This window comes from Coregonus clupeaformis, chromosome 30 (genome assembly GCF_020615455.1).
Source record: "Coregonus clupeaformis isolate EN_2021a chromosome 30, ASM2061545v1, whole genome shotgun sequence".
NCBI lineage: Eukaryota > Metazoa > Chordata > Actinopteri > Salmoniformes > Salmonidae > Coregonus > Coregonus clupeaformis.
This window is the reverse complement of record NC_059221.1, coordinates 32,468,775-32,491,136: the sequence shown is the minus strand read 5'-3', so window position 1 is coordinate 32,491,136 and position 22,362 is coordinate 32,468,775. Positions and strand designations below refer to the sequence as shown.

The window sequence follows — 22,362 nt, the reverse complement described above, 5'->3', positions numbered from 1 at the left end:
AGCTCGGTTGAGCTCAGTATTTTGTATTGCCGGGGTATTTTCCCTGTGTGCATGTTTGTTCCAGTGCGCCTGTTTTGCGCACTGGACTGGTTACGCTGGATTACGGAATAAACTCTGTATGCTGTGATTTACCCTCCTGCGCCTGACTCCTTCAAATCACACATCACACCCCCCTTGGCATTTTTCCTATTTTGTTGCCTTACAACCTGGAATTAAAATGGATTTTGTGGGGGGTTGTATCATTTGATTTACACAACATGCCTACCACTTTGAAGATACAAAATATTTTTTGGGGTGAAACAAACAACAAATAAGACAAAAAAACAACCTTGAGCGTGCATAACTATTCACCCCCCCCCAAAGTCAATACTTTGTAGAGCCAACTTTTGCAGCAATTACAGCTGCAAGTCTCTTGGGGTATGTCTCTATAAACATGGCACATCTAGCCACTGGGATTTTTGCCCATTCTTCAAGGCAAAACTGCTCCAGCTCCTTCAAGTTGGATGGGTTCTGCTGGTGTACAGCAAAGTCATACCACAGATTCTCAATTGGATTGAGGTCTGGGCTTTGACTAGGCCATTCCAAGACATTTAAATGTTTCCCCTTAAACCACTCGAGTGTTGCTTTAGCAGTGTGCTTAGGGTCATTGTCCTGCTGGAACATGAACCTCAGTCCCAGTCTCAAATCTCTGGAAGACTGAAACAGGTTTCCCTCAAGAATTTCCCTGTATTTAGCGCCATCCATCATTCCTTCAATTCTGACCAGTTTCCCAGTCCCTGCCGATGAAAAACATCCCCATAGCATGATGCTGCCACCACCATGCTTCACTGTGGGGACGCTGTTCTCGGGGTGATGAGAGGTGTTGGGTTTGTGCCAGACATAGCGTTTTCCTAAATTTTAGTCTAATCTGACCAGAGTACCTTCTTCCATATGTTTGGGGAGTCTCCCACATGGCTTTTGGCGAACACCAAATGTGTTTGCTTATTTCTTTCTTTTAGCAATGGCTTTTTTCTGCCCACTCTTCCATAAAGCCCAGCTCTGTGGAGTGTACAGCTTAAAGTGGTCCTATGGACAGATACTCCAATCTCCGCTGTGGAGCTTTGCAGCTCCTTCAGGGTTATCTTTGGTCTCTTTGTTGCCTCTCTGATTAATGCCCTCCTTGCCTGGTCTGTGAGTTTTGGTGGGCGGCCCTCTCTTGGCAGGTTTGTTGTGGTGCCATATTCTTTCAATTTTTTTATAATGGATTTAATGGTGCTCCGTGAGATGTTCAAAGTTTCTGACATTCTTTTATAACCCAACCCTGATCTGTACTTCTCCACAACTTTGTCCCTGACCTGTTTGGAGAGCTCCTTGGTCTTCATGGTGCCGCTTGCTTGGTGTTGCCCCTTGCTTAGTGGTGTTGCAGACTCTGGGGCCTTTCAGAACAGGTGTATATATACTGAGATCATGTGACAGATCATGTAACACAGGTGGACTTTATTTAACTAATTATGTGACTTCTGAAGGTTATTGTTTGCACCAGATCTTATTTAGGGGCTTCATAGCAAAGGGGGTGAAGATATATGCATGCACCACTTTTCCGTTATTTATTTTTTAGAATTCTTTGAAACAAGTTATTTTGTGTATGTCCATTACATGAAATCCAAATATAAAAATCCATTTAAATTACAGGTTGTAATGCAACAAAATTGGAAAAACGCCAAGGGGGATGAATACTTTTGCAAAGCACTGTATTCATCCATTTTTTTGAAGTTATTCAAACTGTAGCTCAGTTGGTAGAGCATGGCGCTTGCGGGTTGTGGGTTCGATTCCCACGGGGGGCCAGTATGAAAAATGTATGCACTCACTAACTGTAAATCGCTCTGGATAAGAGTGTCTGCTAAAATGACTAAAATGTAAAATAAATGTCCAAAGTTACGATAGATTGCCATAGATTTTCTGTTAATTACCAAAATTACTGAAGATTCCGGTAGCTTTGGTAAACTACCAGTAGATTTGCAACCCTAATCTGAGTGTTGTTCAGAGCTTTGTTGTTTTTGTAACGCTTGCACTACATTACCATGTTGCTGTGTGGTCTGCTTGAACTTTGACCTCCGAAACGTTTTTCCACATCTGTGTCTTTGTGGATCACAGTTTGCATTTGTATTTATGAGTCACTGGCTGGCAGTGGAGAGAGAAAACATCTGTTTTTGTTGTGTTTGGAGAACGTGCTGGTGGTCTATACTACTGGAGAGGGTACATTGTTTGTGGTGTGAGGGTGACGGGTGTGGGTTATAGGCTCTAATGCCTCAGCTCGAGGTTAATTGATTCAACTGACTTATGGTGTATGGTGAGCTTTTTTCCTTAATTCCAGTGACCGTTTCTTTTAAAGTACAAAAGGAAGGACATTGTCATACACCAAGCTGAACATACAGTCTGGTCCATCATTATTGGCAACCTTGACAAAGATGAGCAAAAAAAGACTATCAAATAAATAAAACCAATACAGAGCTATATTGTATGCAAAAAAAAAGAGGGAAATTATATTATTTTATACTAATACAATTGCTCAAAGAAAGACATTTTGTTTAAAAAGTAATTTTAAAAAATCTCAAAAAGATAAGGGTCAAAATTATTGCCACGCCTGTTTTCAATACTCTAGCACCCTCCCGTTGCGAGGATAACGACACTGAGACTTTTTCTAAAATGTTTTATGAAATTGGAGAACACATTGGGAGGGATCTTAGACCATTCCTCCATACAGAATCTTTCCAGATCCTTGATATCCTTCGTCTGCTCTTATGAACTGCCCTCTTCAATTCAAACCACAGGTTTTCAATGGGGTACAAGTCCAGAGTCTGAGATGTCCATTGCAAAATGTTGAATTTGTGGTCAATTAACAATTTCTTTGTGGATTTTGATTCATGCTTGGGGTTATTGTCTTGCTGGAAGATCCACTTGTGGCCAAGTGACAGCCTCCAGGCAGAGGCAACCAGGTTTTTGTAAAAAATACATAATAATAACATCATCTAATCACATTTTATTTGTCACGTGCCGAATACAACAGGTGTAGACCTTACAGTAAAATGCTTACTTACAAGCCCTTAACCAACAATGCAGTTTTAAGTGTTAAAGTATTTACTAAAATAAACGGAAGTTTAAAATAATTAAAATAATTAAAGAGCAGCAGTAAAATAACAGTAACGAGGCTATATACAGGGGGTACCGGTACAGAGTCAATGTGCGTGGGCACAGGTTAGTCGAGGTAATTGAGGTAATATGTACATGTAGGTAGAGTTAACGTGACTATGCATAGATAATAAACAGAGAGTAGCAGCAGCGGTTAAGAAGCCTTTTGGACCTAGACTTGGCGCTCCGGTACCGCTTGCCGTGCGGTAGCAAAGAGAACAGTCTACAACTAGGGTGGCTGGAGTCTTTGGCAGTTTTTAGGGCCTTCCTCTGACACCGCCTGGTATAGAGGTCCTGGATGGCAGGAAGCTTGGCCCCAGTGATGTCCTGGGCCGTACGCACTACCCTCTGTAGTGCCTTGCGGTCGGAGGCCGAGCAGTTGCCATACCAGGCGGTAATGCAACCAGTCAGGAAAATGTCCTGGTACTTGGTAAAGTTCATGATGCCATTGACATGGGCCCCAGGACCAGTGAAAGCAAAATAGCCCATAACATCAAAGATGCACCACCATATTTTACCGTACTGTAGGTATGAGGTACTTTTCTGAATATGCTTCTGTTTTTCAATGCCAACCCCACCACTGGTGTGCATGGCAAAAGAGCTCTATTTTCATGTAATTTGAACACATTGGATTTGAGTCTGGATTTGACTCCCTCCCCGACCCTTCTAGAATGCGAACACATTCGGACACAATCGGACCGTCTGATTGGTCCCAGAAACCGATGGGTTGGGCCAGAGCCAGAACACATGTGGGTAAAGCGATGTTTTGAAAATTCGTCATTGGCTTTGATACTCTGATTGGTTAGAGATGATCCAATCGCTGATGACTTAGTTTTGTACAATGCCCCTCGTCACCACAAACGACTTCAATGATGGCAGATTCAGACTGAAGTATGTAGCGATGATAAGCGATTTATAGAGCAGCGAAATAATTCAGTATGAGTCGTCAGGCAACTGGAACTCCTTCGCTCCCAAAACTTCAGCCTGTCATTAGCAGTCCACTATTCCCAGAACCCCAGTGGATGTGACTCCTCTTTTCTGGGAAGGTGTGAATTTTGCTCCATCTGGACTCTGTGATGGAATAAGCTGAGGCCTATGCATGTTTATCAGTATATGCAGAGAAAAGGGGAGGGAGAGAGTGACAACCCACCTCTGGCTCCCCAGCTGAAATCACTACCAGCTGAACAGACACCCTCCTCCAGTCCTTCCAGACCCAGACCAGGAAGAAAGCTAGGGATCGTAGACCACCATTCCTGCTTCTAGTTTGCTAATATAATAAAAGACCGGTCAAAATGTATTTAAAGTGATGTGGAAGACAATATGAATCTCTCCTTTGGGAGGTGTTTCTATATCACTTGATTCATTGCCTTGCCACTATTTTAGCTTTCTTCTATGGTGGTTTGTTAATCCCTGTCTTATCTGACCAGTGGTGAAAAAAGTACCTGAGTAAAAGTATAGATACCTTAATAGTAAAGCAGACGGCACCATTTGATTTGTTATTTTTTAGGGGGGATAGCCAGGGGCACACTCCAACACTGACATAATTTACAATCGATGCAGTAGGGTTGACCACGTGTTCTCTTGATAAGTGCGTGAATTGGACAATGTTAAGCATTCAACATGTAACGAATACTTTTGGGTGTCAGGGAAAATGTATGGAGTAAAAAGTACATGGTTTTCTTTATGAATGTAGTAAAGTAAAAGTTGCCAAAAATATAAATAGTAAAGTACAGATACCACAAAAAACTACTTAAGTAGTACTTTAAAGTATTTTTACTTAAGTACTTTACATCACTGTATCTGATTGGCTGGTAAGGACACATAGTGGATTTGTAGTCATAGCTCAAATAACCAAGTGTAGTCTGTAGATGTGTTGGTATTAAAAGCTCTCTCCTGGCGTTATGTCATCTGAGGTCCTGCTTTCCTCTCCTGTCCTCCTCTCTCCCTTCTTTTCACCCTTCACTGCAGCCTGAAACATCTGCTCTCTAAAACACAGCTTTTTCTTCCTTCCTTTTTTCTGTTCTTTTCCTGCCATCATGAACAACTGACCTGACAGAGGGGAAGTGAGGGTGACCTTCGAGGAAAAGAACAGCAGGACGTCACGTGAAGTCTCTCTCTCTCTCCTTGCTCTTTCTCTCCTTACTTACACCATTTTGGTGGCTGAAGAGGGAGAATTAGAATCTGAAGGAGAGTGGGTGCTGTTGGGTGATGGATGGAGGTGGAGAAGTGAGGATAAGACTGCGTATGAGAGACTTCAATATTCCATGGAAAGGGCCAGCACAGTAGAGGAGAGGGAATTGTGCACTGTAAAGCAACCATGTCCACTCCTGTCATACAGTGCCTTCGGAAAGTATTCAGACCCCTTGACTTTTTCCACATTTTGTTACGTTACAGCCTTATTCTAACATGGGTTAAATAATTTTTTTCCCCTCATCAATCTACACACAATACCCCATAATGACAAGGCAATAACAGGTTTTTAGAAATGTTTGCAAATCTATATATATAAAAACAAAACACAGAAATATCACAAGTATTCAGACCTTTTACTCAGTACTTTGCTGTAGCACCTTTCGCAGCGATTACAGCCTCGAGTCTTCTTGGGTATGACGCTACAAGCTTGGCACACCTGTATTTGGGGAGTTTCTCCCATTCTTCCCTGCAGATCCTCTCAAGCTCTTTCAGGTTAGATGGGGAGCGTCGCTGTACAGCTATTTTCAGGTCTTTCCAGAGATGTTCAATCGGGTTCAAGTCCAGGCTCTGGCTGGGCCAATCAAGGACATTCAGAGACTTGTCCCGAAGCCACTCCTGCGTTGTTTTGGCTGTGTGCTTAGGGCCGTTGTCCTGTTGGAAGGTGAACCTTCGCCCCAGTCTGAGGTCCCAAGCGCTCTGGAGCAGGTTTTCATCAAGGATCTCTCTGTACTTTGCTCCGTTCATCTTTCCCTCGATCCTGACTAGTCTCCCAGTCCCTGCCGCTGAAAAACATCCCCACAGCATGATGCTGCCACCACCATGCTTCACTGTAGGGATGGTGCCAGGTTTCCTCCAGATGTGATGCTTGGCATTCAGGCCAAAGAGTTCAATCTTGGTTTCATCAGACCAGAGAATCTTGTTTCTCATTATCTGAGAGTCTTTAGGTGCCTTTTGGCAAACTCCAAACGGGCTGTCATATGCCTTTTACTGAGGAAGGGCTTCCGTCTGGCCACTCAACCAATAAAGGCCTGATTGGTGGAGTGCTGCAGAGATGGTTGTCCTGCTTTAAGGTTCTCCCATCTCCACAGAGGAACTCTGGAGCTCTGTCAGAGTGACCATCGGGTTCTTGGTCACCTCCCTGACCAAGGCCCTTCTCCCCCGATTGCTCAGTTTGGCCGGGGCGGCCAGCTCTAGGAAGATTCTTGGTGGTTCCAAACTCCTTCCATTAAAAATGATGGAGGCCACTGTGTTCTTGGGGACCTTTAATGCTGCAGACATTTTTTGGTACCCTTCCCAGATCTGTGCCACAACACAATCCTGTCTTGGAGCTCTAGGGACAATTCCTTTGACCTCATGGCTTGGTTTCTGCTCTGACATGCACTGTCAACTGTGGTACCTTATATAGACAGGTGTGTGCCTTTCCAAATCATGTCCAATCAATTGAATTTACCACAGGTGGATTCCAAGTTGTAGAAACATCTCAAGGATGATCAATGGAAACAGAATGCACCTGAGCTCAATTTCGAGTCTCATAGCAAAGGGTCTGAATACATATGTAAATAAAGTTTATATTTTTAATACATTTGCAAACATTTCTAAAAACCTGTTTTCGCGTTTTCATTATGGGGTATTGTGTGTAGCTTGATGAGGATTACAAAAAATGTAATTTATTTAAGAATAAGGCTGTAACGTAACAACATTTGTAAAAAGGGAAGGGGTCTGAATACTTTCCGAATGCACTGTACATGGTTTTGGCCTGACACAATGAAGAACAACCCAGAAAACTCTTACAGTAGCTTAAGAAAACCAGGTTCAAATTCTCTGTAGCAAAGCTTATTTCCGACGGGATCAGTCTTTGTGAGAAGCACATGCAACAATATACAGTAAGAGATTCACTGTAGTACGGTGTGTTCAGGGCTTCATGAAGCTGTGTTTATTTGATTCGTCATAGTCTGTTATGCCAAATAAACCACCAATTCCAATATTCCCCTGAAATGAAATGATGGACTATATCAACTATAATAAACAATTTATAGTGATGAAACCATGAAAATCACAGGTCTGTCAGATTCATAGAAAAATAAAGGCATCATTATCGCTAGTCTCTCTGGTAGTACTGTGGCAGAATGCGAGGTGCGCCTGCCTCACACTTCGGGGACGAGTGCGTTGTCACACAGTTTGCCATGACAGATGGTCGGGGACACTCGTCCCCACGGCGATTATGCAAGAAGTGTGATTTTCACTCTGTCACACTGGGTTTGTGTTGGTGCTGCATGCAATAAATAGGCCTCTGTGTGTATCTTCACTCTAGCTAGCTGTCTGCAGGTCTAGACGGTCTAGATACAGTACACTGTGTGTATATCTAATGCCCAGAGGGAGGCGGTTAGCGTTCGCTTACTGTCAAGGTATCCTGTGTCACCATGCCCTCATGTGACCCTCGGTGTCTCAGCCCAACAGAACAGAGAGTTTGACTTAATGTCATCCACTTAACCTGTCACAGGGATCTTCTCTGGTATAGTCCCCTGTTGAAGAATTGGTGTGGAAGAAAGCTGTGGTTGGTGTATAACTACGATGCATGTCTTAAAGTTTTGTCTTACGAAGACAACAATTAGTTATTAGAACTACACTTAATTCAGTTCAACTCAATACATTCCGTTCAACTCCATACATTCAGTTCAACTCAATAAGGTGTAGCCTATTTATCCCCAAGGGCCAAATTTTGCTGGGCTTAAAGTGTCAATGCAGACAACATATAACCGCATGATACATACATAACTGTCACTTTAAATCTCACTGCAGGACCCTAGTTTTCTGCAGTACTTCACTTGAATAGCCGTTCTCTGTCGGTATTCAGCTAATTCGTCCATGTCCCAGGTGGCAGTCTGGCTGGCCACTGTAGAGCCACGTCGAGCGACAGGTTTACAGAACTCACATGCCACTGTTTGGTTGAGAGGCAGTTGAGTGTCTAAAATGTATACAAAAGGGCTTACAAAGCACAATGTGTCTCTGAGAGAAGTTTTAAACCGATTGTGCTCTATTGAAACCGTAGTGTCATTAGCCGTTTTCTTGATGCCTTTCATGTGTTAAACCCGTCTGACTCCTCAGCTGTGGTATGCATACGTTAGTAGTGCTAGTGTCCATTTAGCAGTCAGAAGGCCCCTTCATTTTAATCAGGCAGTTGGAGGGCCTACTAAACCTTGATTGAGGGTCTTAACATGGCGTCAGTATGTGTTTGAGATGCAGAAGGGTTTGTTGTGAGTATTCTATACAGTCATCCCACTATAAGGCTGAAAATACCCTGCGGTCATGGTCAGGGGATTAACACTGGCTGTAGTCAGCTGTGACTGACATCTGTTTGTAGTTTTTATTGCAACTTTAAGATTCATTTCCATATTTGTAGTGTACAACCGATAACAAATCCCCCTGGCCATAACTCGGTAGTTGCCAGTCTCCTTCCTGTATGATGAGGGAAACGGTTTAATGTACCTAAGAAACCAGGGTTTGTCTTGTCCGGTGTACACTACAGATGAGGTCACTATTCAAACCCAAACATATCCTGTGTAAAAGGGAAAGTTCCCATGAAAAGAGTTAATGACAGGAGTTATATATGGTGAAGCCACCCCCACTCCCATACACCCCTTCCATGTTGACTCAGTGAATGGATTTTGAGACTTTACAAATGATTAATTTTTTTATATATTTACCTTGTCACCGTGGGCTCAAACTGGACTTTGGAATATTTACTGAGGCTCCTATACACCAAACATGATGTAACTGTCATTGCACACTGGTTGACCTTTGAACTGCATGGGGCGGACTTACTCTGGTTGGTTTCCTGGAGGAGCTGCTCTGAGTGTGTTCAGATATACAGTCATTAGTGTGTACTAAACATGGTGGACAAGGTATGGAGGAAGAGTTGGCAGTTCATAGAGAAAAGGAGGTCTCTACGTGTGAAGCAGCAGTCTTCTCCCACTGTTGAACGTAAGAGTGAGTGAGTACCCTCTCCTGTTGAACTTCCTACTGGGTTGAAGGGTTGGGTTGAAGGGTTGAAGGGTTGGGTTGAAGGGTTTGTATGTTGATTGCACTACTTGGTTCTTACTGTGTCATCACATGTCCTGACTGTGTTGAATTTTTCATAGAGATTGGCTTGGTGACATGTTTCTCTCTCTGAATACTAGATAATGAATGGGGCTGTTACAGTCATATTTCAAATAGTAATCATGGCCGACCCACTTACATGCACTTTTAATCAGCGCACGGTGTTGAGAAGTTGATGTAGGCTGTGTCTAGAAATTGTAGTATCAGCACTTCTGAGAAATGACTGCAATATTTACCCATGTGAGTGGTGTTATGGCTGAATGCTGCACTACCACCAACTATGCAGAATTGGCTCTGTAATGACGTTTCAAAACAGAAACATGGACCTCACTGTTTTATTTGGCTGTTTTCATTTAGACATCAACAGCTTAGTTGGAATTCATGCCGTGAGGACTTGATTCATAGACATTTCCTGAACTTATTCAGCAGCACAGTGGTTAAAGTCATGTACACACTATGAAAGAATGACTGCCAAATGAGTACTGAATGGTCAATGTTGGTGGTGATTGTACTGTCCTGAATAGGTTCTAGAGGAGTAATGGATGAGATGCCTACTTGATGAGTTTCAATATGGTATGAGTACTGGGAGACCAGTGGATGGGCACAGGATATGAAAGCTTTGAGTGACTGTGTTTCTCTGTCTTTGTATCATTGCAGTGTGGAGGGGGATGAAAACTTTGAGAAACTCTTTCTGTCTGTGTCATTGCAGTAGACTAACTGTGTATCTCTGTGTCTGTGTCATTGCAGTAGACTAACTGAGTATCTCTGTGTCTGTGTCATTGCAGTGTGGAGGGAGATGCGCGGCCCAATGAGAGTGACAGTGGAGCCAGCTACAGGGGCCCAGTGATCAGCCCAGAACGCTTCGAGGGCCCCCTCTACGGCCACGGAGTGCAGCCCGGCCCCCAGCGGCCCCCCCGCAGGCCCAAGCTCCAGCACTCCCAGTCCATCCTCCGCAAGCAGGCCGAGGAGGAGGCCATCAAACGCTCCCGCTCACACTCAGAGGGCTATGAGCTGTCGGCTGACCTCCAGGACAAACAGGTAGAGTACCCTGGCCTCACTAACCCTAACCCTGGCCCCACTGTCTGATTGTCTGCAGACACACTCATCAACATCTATACAGATGTCGTCACCTAATATCTCCCCTAATGAACTACTATATCATTGACCTCACTACACACTACACACACCCTAACTAATCATCTACAGATACCTTTGAAAAAAACTGTGGCGTTGCTTTGCTGCAGGTTCTCTGCTCATCCTGGACATTTGTATGACTAACAAATTATAGTAATGTTCCCTCGACAAGCTCAATTCAGTCCCACGTGTGTATGAGCATGGGTCATCATTTGTGAAGGGCTGTTGTGTTATAATCATTGTGTTATAATCTGTCAGGTGGAGATGCTGGAGCGTAAATATGGCGGACGCTTCATAACCCGGCATGCGGCCCGCACCATCCAGACAGCCTTCCGCCAGTACCAGATGAACAAAAACTTTGAGCGTCTCAGGAGTTGTATGTCTGAGAACCGCATGTCCCGACGCATCGTCCTGTCCAATATGAGGATGCAGTTCTCCTTCGAGGGCCCTGAGAAAGTCCACAGCTCCTACTTTGAGGGGAAACAGGTGTCCCTGACAGACGACGGCACCCCCCTGGCCTTGGTACAGTCCGAGTGCGGGGACATGGAGGTCCACCACCAGGCCAACATGGCGTCTCACCCGGCCTCCCAGAACCACCTGACGGATGCCATCACAGAGCTGGAGGACGCCTTCTCCAGGCAGGTCAAGTCTCTGGCTGAGTCCATCGACGACGCCTTGAACTGCCGCAGCCTGCAGGGCGATGAGGGTCATGACCCCAAGGCCTTGGGCTGCCCTGAGGTGGAGAGGGAGGTGGCCTATCAGGTGAAGCCTCACCGCGGGGCGACAGGACGCGTGCGAGAGGACATGATGGCATCCTACAGCGACGTGACTCTGTTTATTGACGAGGAGGAGCTGTCTCCCTCCATGGGGCTGTCGCGGGGGTCTGGTGACCAGCCCTCCAGCATTGAGTCAGACCTCCGCCTGCGCTCGGCCAACTCCTCCCAGGACTACTGGCCGCTGGACCCCAAGGACGAGGGTCGTGACACGGACACCAGCTGTCGCAGCACTCCCTCCCTAGAGTGCCAGGAACAGAGGCTCCACCTCCCCCTGCTGACCATCGAGCCGCCCAGCGACAGCTCCGCCGAACACAGTGACCGCTCTGATCGCAGCTCCGTCAAACGTCCACCTGTCTACGAGCCTCACGGGGGCGGGCACATTGTGGCATCCTCCCAGGCCAGCCCTAAACACATCTCTCATGGCCCGCCTCCACGGGGGCCCTCCCGGGACGACGAGGCACCACTCCGCCACCGCCACAGGGCGCTGGAGAGCCACCTGGCCATCAACGGCTCGGCCAACCGGCAGAGCAAGTCTGAGTCTGACTTCTCGGACGGGGATAACGACAGCATCAACAGCACGTCTAACTCCAACGACACCATCAACTGCAGCTCTGAGTCGTCGTCCCGGGACAGCCTGAGGGAACAGACACTCAGCAAGCAGACGTACCACAAAGAGACACGCAACAGCTGGGACTCGCCGGTCTTCAGCAACGATGTGATCCGCAAGAGGCACTACCGCATTGGCCTGAACCTCTTCAACAAGTAGGTGCTCGGCTCTGACAGAGTGCTAACGTGGTTGACCACTGATTGGTGTCATGAGCTGGTGTCAATGAGCTGTTGATGTTGTAGAGTGGTCCTGGTAGATGAACCGAGGTGACCTACCTACAGTAATCAGGGTTGTATGAGTGCCACACAATATACGGAAATAAGTCTAATTCAATTCAATTAGGAAGGTTGAGGATAAGAGAGTACTCTATTAAAATGGAAAAATGGAAAATGCATTTGTGTAAGATAGGCCTATAGGCTAAGTCATATATTTGGGCATTTGTGTCATCTCTTTGCATATTTATATGTCTACTTATTTAACTGATATACTGTAGATGAGAAATTCGGACTGATGCATTTTTACAGTCCATCTGTTTATCCTCTACTACATACATAGCTCCTCTGTAGCTCAGCTGGTAGAGCACGGCGCTTTTAACGCCAAGGTAGTGGGTTCGATCCTCGGGACCACACATACACCAAAAAAAAATTATGCACGCATGACTGTAAGTCGCTTTGGATAAAAGCGTCTGCTAAATGGCATATTATATTATTATACAGCCAGACAGTGTCGCTCCATTTTCTGTGCCCTGGTTAAATATTATTAACCACCCTTTTCCTGCTGAAGCCACTTCCTATTAGTCAGAATCAAACACCACACTTGGCTTTGTATTACGATTGGATAGGTCGCATGAGGACACGCATGCTTATGAAAAAGGCCTCATTTTGATGATGGCCTTTTTGAGAAGGATCACCTTGGGCATTCTCAGTGTGTTTCTTCACTATAACAGTAACCATCCTCTTTGTGTGTGTGTGTGTGTGTGTGTGTGTGTGTGTGTGTGTATGTGTGTGTGTGTGTGTGTCTGCAGGAAACCAGAAAAGGGCGTCCAGTACCTAACTGAGAGAGGGTTCGTCCCGGACACGCCTGTGGGTGTGGCTCACTTCCTGCTTCAGAGAAAGGGCCTGAGCAGGCAGATGATTGGAGAGTTCCTGGGCAACCGGCAGAAACAGTTCAACAGAGACGTCCTGGAGTGAGTACTGTTAATTGGTCATTTTTAAAGGCCAGGTCTTGTGACCTGACCAGGAAAATCACTGGACACTCTTTATAGTCTATCAATCCACCATCGATTGGGAGATCACAGGGGAATAACCCTGTTATTCCAGTGCCTTGCACAGATAGCTTTATACTGTAGGCCAGAACAGTAGATTAACTGTAGAGAGTTCAGCAAACTATCCTCCATCTTCACACTCACTGCTCCAAATGTTTGTCCTAACTGAGAGGTTATTGCCTTGGGACAGTTGGCATAAACTGTTCCAAGGCATTAAAATTCAACATATTAAACAAAGATGGCTGAGGATGGCAAATATTGATACTGTAATGTTGAAGGAGCTAGCACGCAAGCATTTCACCGCACCTTTTATACCTGCTGTGTACGTGACTAATACATTTGATCTGATTCGATTTTTTTATTTAACTTTGTATATCTGTGGCTATGGGCCAGCCTGGTAGAATGTCCACACTCTACTGCTCAGGGAGAGAGTGAGAGGGAGGGACAGGCTGGGCTCATTAAGATGATACAGACGATAGAGATGACTGGCTGTGTCAATAGGACTAGATAAAACCCACAGTCACCCTATTTCAAACACACAGATCTCCACATTTAAGAACAATCTGGTGCTCCTCACACTTGGCCTCTCAAATGTGTTTTGTGTCATTATCAAAGGACTATTAGGCAGTTTCCTGTCAGATTTTGACAAATCTTGAACTGCTGGGCACAGGATGCCACCGTGATCTGTGTATTTCAGCTCGGAACTGAATGAGATGGACTTTTGTAATGAATACTAGACAAATCATTGATCAACAATATATTTTTGGGTTAGTGAATTGATTGTTGGGTTGGTTGGTTGGTTGTGTGTTCCAGCTGTGTGGTAGATGAGATGGATTTCTCGTCAATGGAGCTGGACGAGGCACTGAGGAAGTTCCAGAACCACATCCGGGTCCAGGGAGAGGCACAGAAGGTGGAGCGCCTCATCGAAGCCTACAGGTAAGACAACAGAGGAGAGTACATAGGTTAAGAATGTACTGGAATAAAGATACATACCGGTGAGAGAAGGGGTTTGGCTAAGAGGGGTACACAGGTCTGTTTTAGCATTACAACATTATAACACTGTAATCAACATCTGCGAACAACTAAAATACTGTAATGGCTAGAGTACTGCACAATATTTTTGGATAATGTTCCCTCATCTGTCACGAGAGAGACTCTTTTGCATGACATTTTCAAATAGAGTTGCTCTGACGTTGACCAATGTCTTGGAAATGCAAGTCACTGCTATCCTTGCTCACAACACCATGTTGGCTAAAGGACTTGATGCGTAGAGGGACTCGGTGCTTCAGTTACTTTTGCTTGAGTAAATAGAGCAGTTCCTCACGCAATGCTGCAAGATGATGGCATGGTACACACACAATGCTAACAGTTATTGACCATCATCTGATGCATTGTATCCTGGCCTAAACACATTTTCATCAGCAAGTCAACCAGATTAATGTCCACATTGTGTGGACAATAAGGCTTTTAACATTCTGTTGCATTCTATGATGGCTCTCTATATCAAAAGCCAATATGACTCTTTCAACCTCTGACATGGGATGTCATCTTCCTTTCCTGTTTCTCTGTTTTCCAGCCAGCGCTACTGTATCTGTAACCCCACGGTGGTGCGCCAGTTCCGGAACCCTGACACCATCTTCATCCTGGCTTTTGCCATCATCCTCCTCAACACGGACATGTACAGCCCCAATGTCAAGCCAGAGAGGAAGATGAAGCTGGAGGACTTCGTCAAGAACCTCCGAGGTGAGAGAGAGAAGGGGAAATGTCAGGGTTTCTGAAGTCAAAACTGAGACATTGTCCTCTACATACTTTAGAGAAAATAAGTAATGATACAATAAACAAAAAACTGCATCAAGTGAGTGCGGGACATTCACAATACGATTGCTTCACCCTTTCAACAATGCATATTGAAGAAAAAACACTTGAGCATGTTCCACTCTCATATATCTGTAGAAAAGCAGAAAACACACATCCACTCCAGCTCAACATAATCTTCTGCCAATACAGAAAGACCAGGAGAAACTCCCGGCTCATAGGCATTGGCTTAATCTACCAACCAATCATCTCCCACTACAACTTCCCCCTAAACCTCCCATTTACAGTCGTGGTCAAAAGTTTTGAGAATGACACAAATATTAATTTTCACAAAGTCTGCTGCCTCAGTTTTTATGATGGCAATTTGCATATACTCCAGAATGTTATGAAGAGTGATCAGATGAATTGCAATTAATTGCAAAGTCCCTCTTTGCCATGAAAATGAACTTAATCCCCCCCCAAAAATGTCCACTGCATTTCAGCCATGCCACAAAAGGACCAGCTGACATCATGTCAGTGATTCTCTCGTTAACACAGGTGAGAGTGTTGACGAGATCACTCTGTCATGCTGATTGAGTTAGAATAACAGACTGGAAGCTTTAAAAGGAGGGTGGTGCTTGAAATCATTGTTCTTCCTCTGTTAACCATGGTTACCTGCAAGGAAACACGTGCCGTCATCATTGCTTTGCACAAAAAGGGCTTCACAGGCAAGGATATTGCTGCTAGTAAGATTGCACCGAAATCAACCATTTATCGGATCATCAAGAACTTCAAGGAGAGAGGTTCAATTATAATAATAATAATAATATGCCATTTAGCAGACGCTTTTATCCAAAGCGACTTACAGTCATGCGTGCATACATTTTTGTGTATGGGTGGTCCCAGGGATCGAACCCACTACCTTGGCGTTACAAGCGCCGTGCTCTACCAGCTGAGCTACAGAGGACCACAATTGTTGTGAAGGAGGCTTCAGGGCGCCCAAGAAAGTCCAGCAAGCGCCAGGACCGTCTAAAGTTGATTCAGCTGCGGGATCGGGGCACCACCAGTGCAGAGCTTGCTCAGGAATGGCAGCAGGCTGGTGTGAGTGTATCTGCACGCACAGTGAGGCGAAGACTTTTGGAGGATGGCCTGGTGTCAAGAAGGGCAGCGAGGAAGCCACTTCTCTCCAGGAAAAACATCAGGGACAGACTGATATTCTGCAAAAGGTACAGGGATTGGACTGCTGAGGACTGGGGTAGTCATTTTCTCTGATGAATCCCCTTTCCAATTGTTTGGGGCATCTGGAAAAAAGCTTGTCCGGAGAAGACAAGGTGAGCGCTACCATCAGTCCTGTGTCATGCCAACAGTAAAGCATCCAGAGACCATTCATGTGTGGGGTTGCTTCTCAGCCAAGGGAGTGGGCTCACTCACAATTTTGCCTAAGAACACAGCCATGATTAAAGAATGGTACCAACACATCCTCCGAGAGCAACTACTCCCAACCATCCAAGAACAGTTTGGAGACGAACAATGCCTTTTCCAGCATGATGGAGCACCTTGCCATAAGGCAAAAGTGATAACTAAGTGGCTCGGGGAACAAAACATCAAAAATGTGGGTCCGTGGCCACGAAACTCCCCAGACCTTAATCCCATTGAGAACTTGTGGTCGATCCTCAAGAGGCGGGTGGACAAACAAAAACCCACAAATTCGGACAAACTCCAAGCATTGATTATGCAAGAATGGGCTGCCATCAGTCAGGATGTGGCCCAGAAGTTAATTGACAGCATGCCAGGGCGGATTGCAGAGGTCTTGAAAAAGAAGGGTCAACACTGCAAATATTGACTCTTTGCATAAACTTAATGTAATTGTCAATAAAAGCCTTTGACACTTATGGAATGCTTGTAATTATACTTGTAAATATACCATAGTAACATCTGACAAAAATATCTAAAAACACTGAAGCAGCAAACTTTGTGAAGACCAATACTTGTGTCATTCTCAAAACGTTTGACCACGACTGTACGCTAAAACACCACATGCACAGAGCCACGCCTCGTAGTCGTGTGTTTCGCAAAAATGTAATTATGACAAATACTAGAATTATATGGTCACTCTCACTAAGGCCAACTTTGAATCGTTGATGTACCAGGCTTATATGCGCTGTGCACAATAGCCTGGGGACGAGGTTAAGCTCAGCATGAATGTAGCAGGGCAGAGAATAATCAATCACAACTGGAACTGGCTCCACTGTCCACAGACAGAATGCCACTACTCTGACACGAGTCACGACAATACTGTTTATTTGTGCTATGTAATCAGCATTTCAATCACGAATGCAACTATTTCATCACACACAGATGAAAATAATATATTTTTCACCGGTAGGGTGACTGCAGCATGTCGACTATCTGAAGAATTTGCCACATGTCACATGTGTTAAAAGGACATTTCACTGTCTGTCAGCGTCTGGAAGTTGACAAAGCAGGCTGTGACTGTTTGAGTCGTGGCTGTTTAAGGTGTTGGTGTTAAAACAGAGTGATAACTATGAATTGTGAAGACATTTGTTAACTGATTAATTTCTCCTTCACACAATCACATTAGCGTTTCTTAATATTGGGTGAGCAGTGTGATAGAAGCACATTCAACTATTTGTCTTATTTTGGCATTTAAGATTTTATTAGAGAAATAAAGCATGATGGGATAATTCATAATCTATCGTGATGAGTGTCAGTAATGGGAGAAAAAAAAATAAGTAATTGGTTAAGATGGATTCATAATCCTACTCTACTTTCCCCTCTCAATGACAAGAACAAAGTGTGTGCATGCATTTCCGTGTGTGTGTGTGTGCGCCTGCGTGTGTGTGTGCCGTGCGTGCGTGTGTGTGCCGCTGTCTGTGAGTGTGTGTAACCATTGTCTCCTCTCCTCCCCAGGGGTGGACGATGGCGAGGATATCCCCAGGGAGACTCTGGTAGGAATCTATGAGAGGATCAGGAAGAGGGAGCTGAAGACCAACGAGGACCATGTGTCTCAGGTCCAGAAGGTGGAGAAACTCATAGTGGGGAACAAAAAACCGGTGAGGAACGCACAACTTAACTAAAACTCTTCTATAGCACTTTTTGCAGAGCACTTGATCCAAGGCAGATGACGGAAATGCCCTTGGGTTTTACACTGGAGAGACTTGTCATCTTAATGAAACTACGATTAACTATTGTGTTTGGTTTGTCAAATACAGCCCAAAGACATACATTCTCCATGGCGAGAGAGAGAGAGAGATAGTGTTGTGCCTTTTCTTCATACACTTTCATATTTAAAGTTATCACCTCTTCTCCTGCTGTTGGAGTGCAAACCCTCACAGAAAGTTAAGGAGGGTTTATGCAGTACTGTATTGGCTGTCCTCTGGCAGCAGCAGGGTCCTGTGACTGTAGTACTGTATTGGCTGTCCTCTGGCAGCAGCAGGGTCCTGTGACTGCAGTACTGTATTGGCTGTCCTCTGGCAGCAGCAGGGTCCTGTGACTGTAGTACTGTATTGGCTGTCCTTTGGCAGCAGCAGGGTCCTGTGACTGCAGTACTGTATTGGCTGTCCTCTGGCAGCAGCAGGGTCCTGTGACTGTAGTACTGTATTGGCTGTCCTCTGGCAGCAGCAGGGTCCTGTGACTGTAGTACTGTATTGGCTGTCCTCTGGCAGCAGCAGGGTCCTGTGACTGTAGTACTGTATTGGCTGTCCTCTGGCAGCAGCAGGGTCCTGTGACTGTAGTACTGTATTGGCTGTCCTCTGGCAGCAGCAGGGTCCTGTGACTGCAGTACTGTATTGGCTGTCCTCTGGCAGCAGCAGGGTCCTGTGACTGCAGTACTGTATTGGCTGTCCTCTGGCAGCAGCAGGGTCCTGTGACTGTAGGACTGTAGTGTAGTGAGTCACGTCTGACTCTGAGACCTTCACGCCGGTGACTTTAATACACTCACAGCCCTTGAGAGGTGTCAGCCACCTCATTTTACATTTTTGTCATTTAGCAGACGCTCTTATCCAGAGCGACTTACAGTTAATGCATTCATCATAAGATAGCTGGGTGAGACAACCACATTTCACAGTCCCAGTAAGTACATTTTTCCTCAATAAAGGGACTCTGCTGTCCCAGCATCAGGGGGAAACTGGTTCCACCATTGGGGTGCCAGGATAGAGAAGAACTTTGACTGGGCTGAGCGAGAACTGACCTCCCATAAGCGTGGGACGGCCAAGAGACCAGACGTGGTGGAACGGAGTGCTCGGATTGGGATGTAGGGTTTGAGCATAACCTAAAGGTAGGGAGTGGCAGTTCCCTTTGTTGCTCCTTTATCAAGCAACATGGTCTTGCATGCGAGCTTCGACTGGAAGCCAGTGGAGTGTGCGGAGGAGCAGGGTGACATGACATGGGAGAACTTGGGAAGGTTGCTGCGGCGTTCTGGATAAGTTGAAGGGGTTTGATGGCACAAGCAGGGAGCCCAGCCTCTGCAGTCTAATGAAGAATGAGAACCAACTCCCATAACCTTCCCTTACTCAGAGAGAGAAAGAGATGTTGTTCTTCTCTGTTACCAAGGTGTCTCATTAATGCCTTAACACTTAATGTAGTGAAGTACTGCATATAGTGAAAAGGCCTAGTCTGTACTTGTAGCCATGAATTACATTTCAGTCATGTAAAGATAGAGGGGAACTGAGATTCTCAGTGACCGCATGAATTTAAAGTGATTAACCCCTTATACCCCAGGGAGCTCCAGACAGACTGATTTTAGCATGATGATGGACTCCTTATATCTCCCAGTAGTGGAGCAGAAGGGGATCACCCCTTCACCACACGCTATAATGTAATGCAATGAAAAAAACATCACTAAACAGCAGTATCAAAACCCTCAGAGGACCCACAGTACAGTGAAGAACCTGGACATTAAAATCCACATTAGACTTCCATCCTATAAGAATCTACAGGTAACTGCCAAAATAAAGGAAACACGAGTAAATACATACTATATTGAAAGCAGGATCCAGACAGGTGTGGTTCCTGAGTTAATTAAGCAATTAACATCCCATCATGCTTAGGGTCATATATTGTGTGTGTGTGTCTCAGTCACCAGATCTCAACCCAATTGAACACTTATGCGAGATTCTAGAGCGGCGCCCGAAACTGCGTTTTCCACCACCATCAACAAAACACCAAATTATGGAATTTCTCCTTGAAGAATGGGATCACATCCCTCCAATAGACTTCCAGACACTTGTAGATGCCAAGGTGCACTGAAGCTGTTCTGGTGGCTGTTGGTTTCCTTTATTTAGTCAGTTACAGATATCTGTCCCACTGGTACTATAGAGCTAGAGGATCAGTTTTCACCTCCATTATTTAAACCAGTACTCCCAACAGTACACATTTTTATATTAACCTTGGACAAGCACACCTGATTCAACTTGTCAACTAATCATCAAGCCCTCAATGAGTTGAATGCGGTGTGTTTGTCAAGGGCTACAACAAAACCAGGGTTAGGAGACACTGGTTTAAACCACCTCATTCAACTCATTACTGACTCTGTCAAATCCCCTACAGAATAACTGCAATACTGAGATTCTACTTTGAGGTTCTCATGATGGTTTGCACACACTGTAGATGGCTCATACAAACATAAACACACAGCCAGACTAATTTTGGACCAGGCTGTAACCATACATCTTTAGAGGGAAGAATCTGTATGACCCCATCAATGAGATGACCTATGAGATGTAATGTGACTGTAATGTACTGCATTTATATGGAACATGTTCTAGGCGCATGTCCTGTAAGCACATAAACAGTAAGAGGTTCTCTCTTTGATCTTCTCTCTGTCCTTTCAATGCAGATTGGATCTCTCCACCATGGTCTAGGATGTGTAAGTACATATTCACAGTTTGCATGTAAGCACCATGTAACCACCATATCATTTTCCTCCCCCACAATTTATATGTAAGGCAAGGGCTATGCATGTACAGTCAGGTCCATCATTATTGGCATCCTTGATGAAGATGAGCAACAAAGACTGTATAAAATAAATAATACAAATACTGAGCTATATTGTATGCTCAGAACATTGGGAAATTATATTATTTTATACTAATACAATTGCTATGAGATAGGGGTAAAAATTATTGGCACCCCTGTTTTCAATACTCTAGCACCCTCTCCTTGCGAAGATAACGACACTGAGCCTTTTTCTAAAATGTTTTATGAGATTGGAGAACACATTGGGAGGGATCTTATCTTATTCCTCCATACAGAATCTTTCCAGATCCCTGCTCTTATGAACTGCCCTCTTCAATTCAAACCACAGGTTTTCAATGGGGTTCAAGTCCGGAGATGAGATGAGCAATTGTATTAGTATAAAATAATATAATTTCTAAACTTTTTCAGCATACAATATAGCTCAGTATTTGTATTATTTATGTTATACAGTCTTTTTAGCTCATCTTCATCAAGGGTGCCAATAATGATGACCCTGACTGTACATGCATTTAGTGTTAGGCCTAAACTATCATCACCCAGTCTTATTGTATCAGGATGCCTAAAATAATCCACGTCCTGTAGAGACTTGTTGTTTCAGACTACTTTAGTTGGATTAAGGATCTCCTTTCCCCTGAAAGCCCACACCTATTACTGAGATGAGGAGGATCTCCTTTGATGCTCCTGTAGACAGAGTCAACACATATAAATTCCTAGGTGCCAGTGAGCTGCAGTGTTTACTGACTGTGTACTGAGCCAGGCATATATAACTGCCAGGGAACAGACCACACAGAAGCCTGACACACAGAGAGGCTTCACACACACACACACACTCCTACTCACACAGACAGAGGGCATTTGTTAGGGTGGGTATTATTAGTCATGAATGTTTTAGGGGTGAGACGTGCTGGAAGATTGTTCTGAATATATTTGGAAGAATAATAAACGATGTAACTAATGTAACCTATATGCTCACAGGCTTCTGTTCTACTGCCATTACACTGTTTACATAATAATATGATTCTACAGGAAAGTAATCTACCAGCTCCTGCTTTTCATTTGTTTTCATTGGATGAATCAGACAGTTTTAGACTGTTTTAATTTGCTGGTATTAAACTTTTATGAGCACATTGTTTGAGGGAATAAATGACAGATGTGTTTTGGTCCAAGGGAACCTAGTCTAATTACTCTGTGTCCCCCTGACTCCCAAACAAACTAGGGTGGTGAAACCACCTCTCCAAACGACAATTAATACATTAGGATGAATAATGTAACAAGGAGAAACAGCAGCACCAGGGGGTTCGTAGCACACTATTCAGACATCATTAAAAGCC

The 22,362-nt window shown here is 44.6% G+C and overlaps 1 protein-coding gene across 8 annotated transcripts in view; it reads left to right on the top strand.

Moving 5' to 3' along the window:
- LOC121545403 (IQ motif and SEC7 domain-containing protein 1-like) overlaps positions 1-22,362 on the top strand; it is a 238,188-nt gene that overhangs the window by 207,964 nt on the left and 7,862 nt on the right. For 7 of the 8 annotated variants that reach the window (XM_041855901.2, XM_041855902.2, XM_041855904.2 and 4 more), the window contains 7 exons: positions 10,245-10,497; positions 10,852-12,131; positions 13,001-13,162; positions 14,054-14,176; positions 14,817-14,983; positions 17,966-18,108; positions 20,892-20,921. In XM_041855901.2, the coding sequence (XP_041711835.2) occupies positions 10,245-10,497; positions 10,852-12,131; positions 13,001-13,162; positions 14,054-14,176; positions 14,817-14,983; positions 17,966-18,108; positions 20,892-20,921 (2,158 nt within the window). Of the gene's footprint in view, positions 1-9,240; positions 9,353-10,244; positions 10,498-10,851; positions 12,132-13,000; positions 13,163-14,053; positions 14,177-14,816; positions 14,984-17,965; positions 18,109-20,891; positions 20,922-22,362 lie in introns of those variants that run through there. The other variant, XM_041855903.2, reaches the window with a different exon arrangement.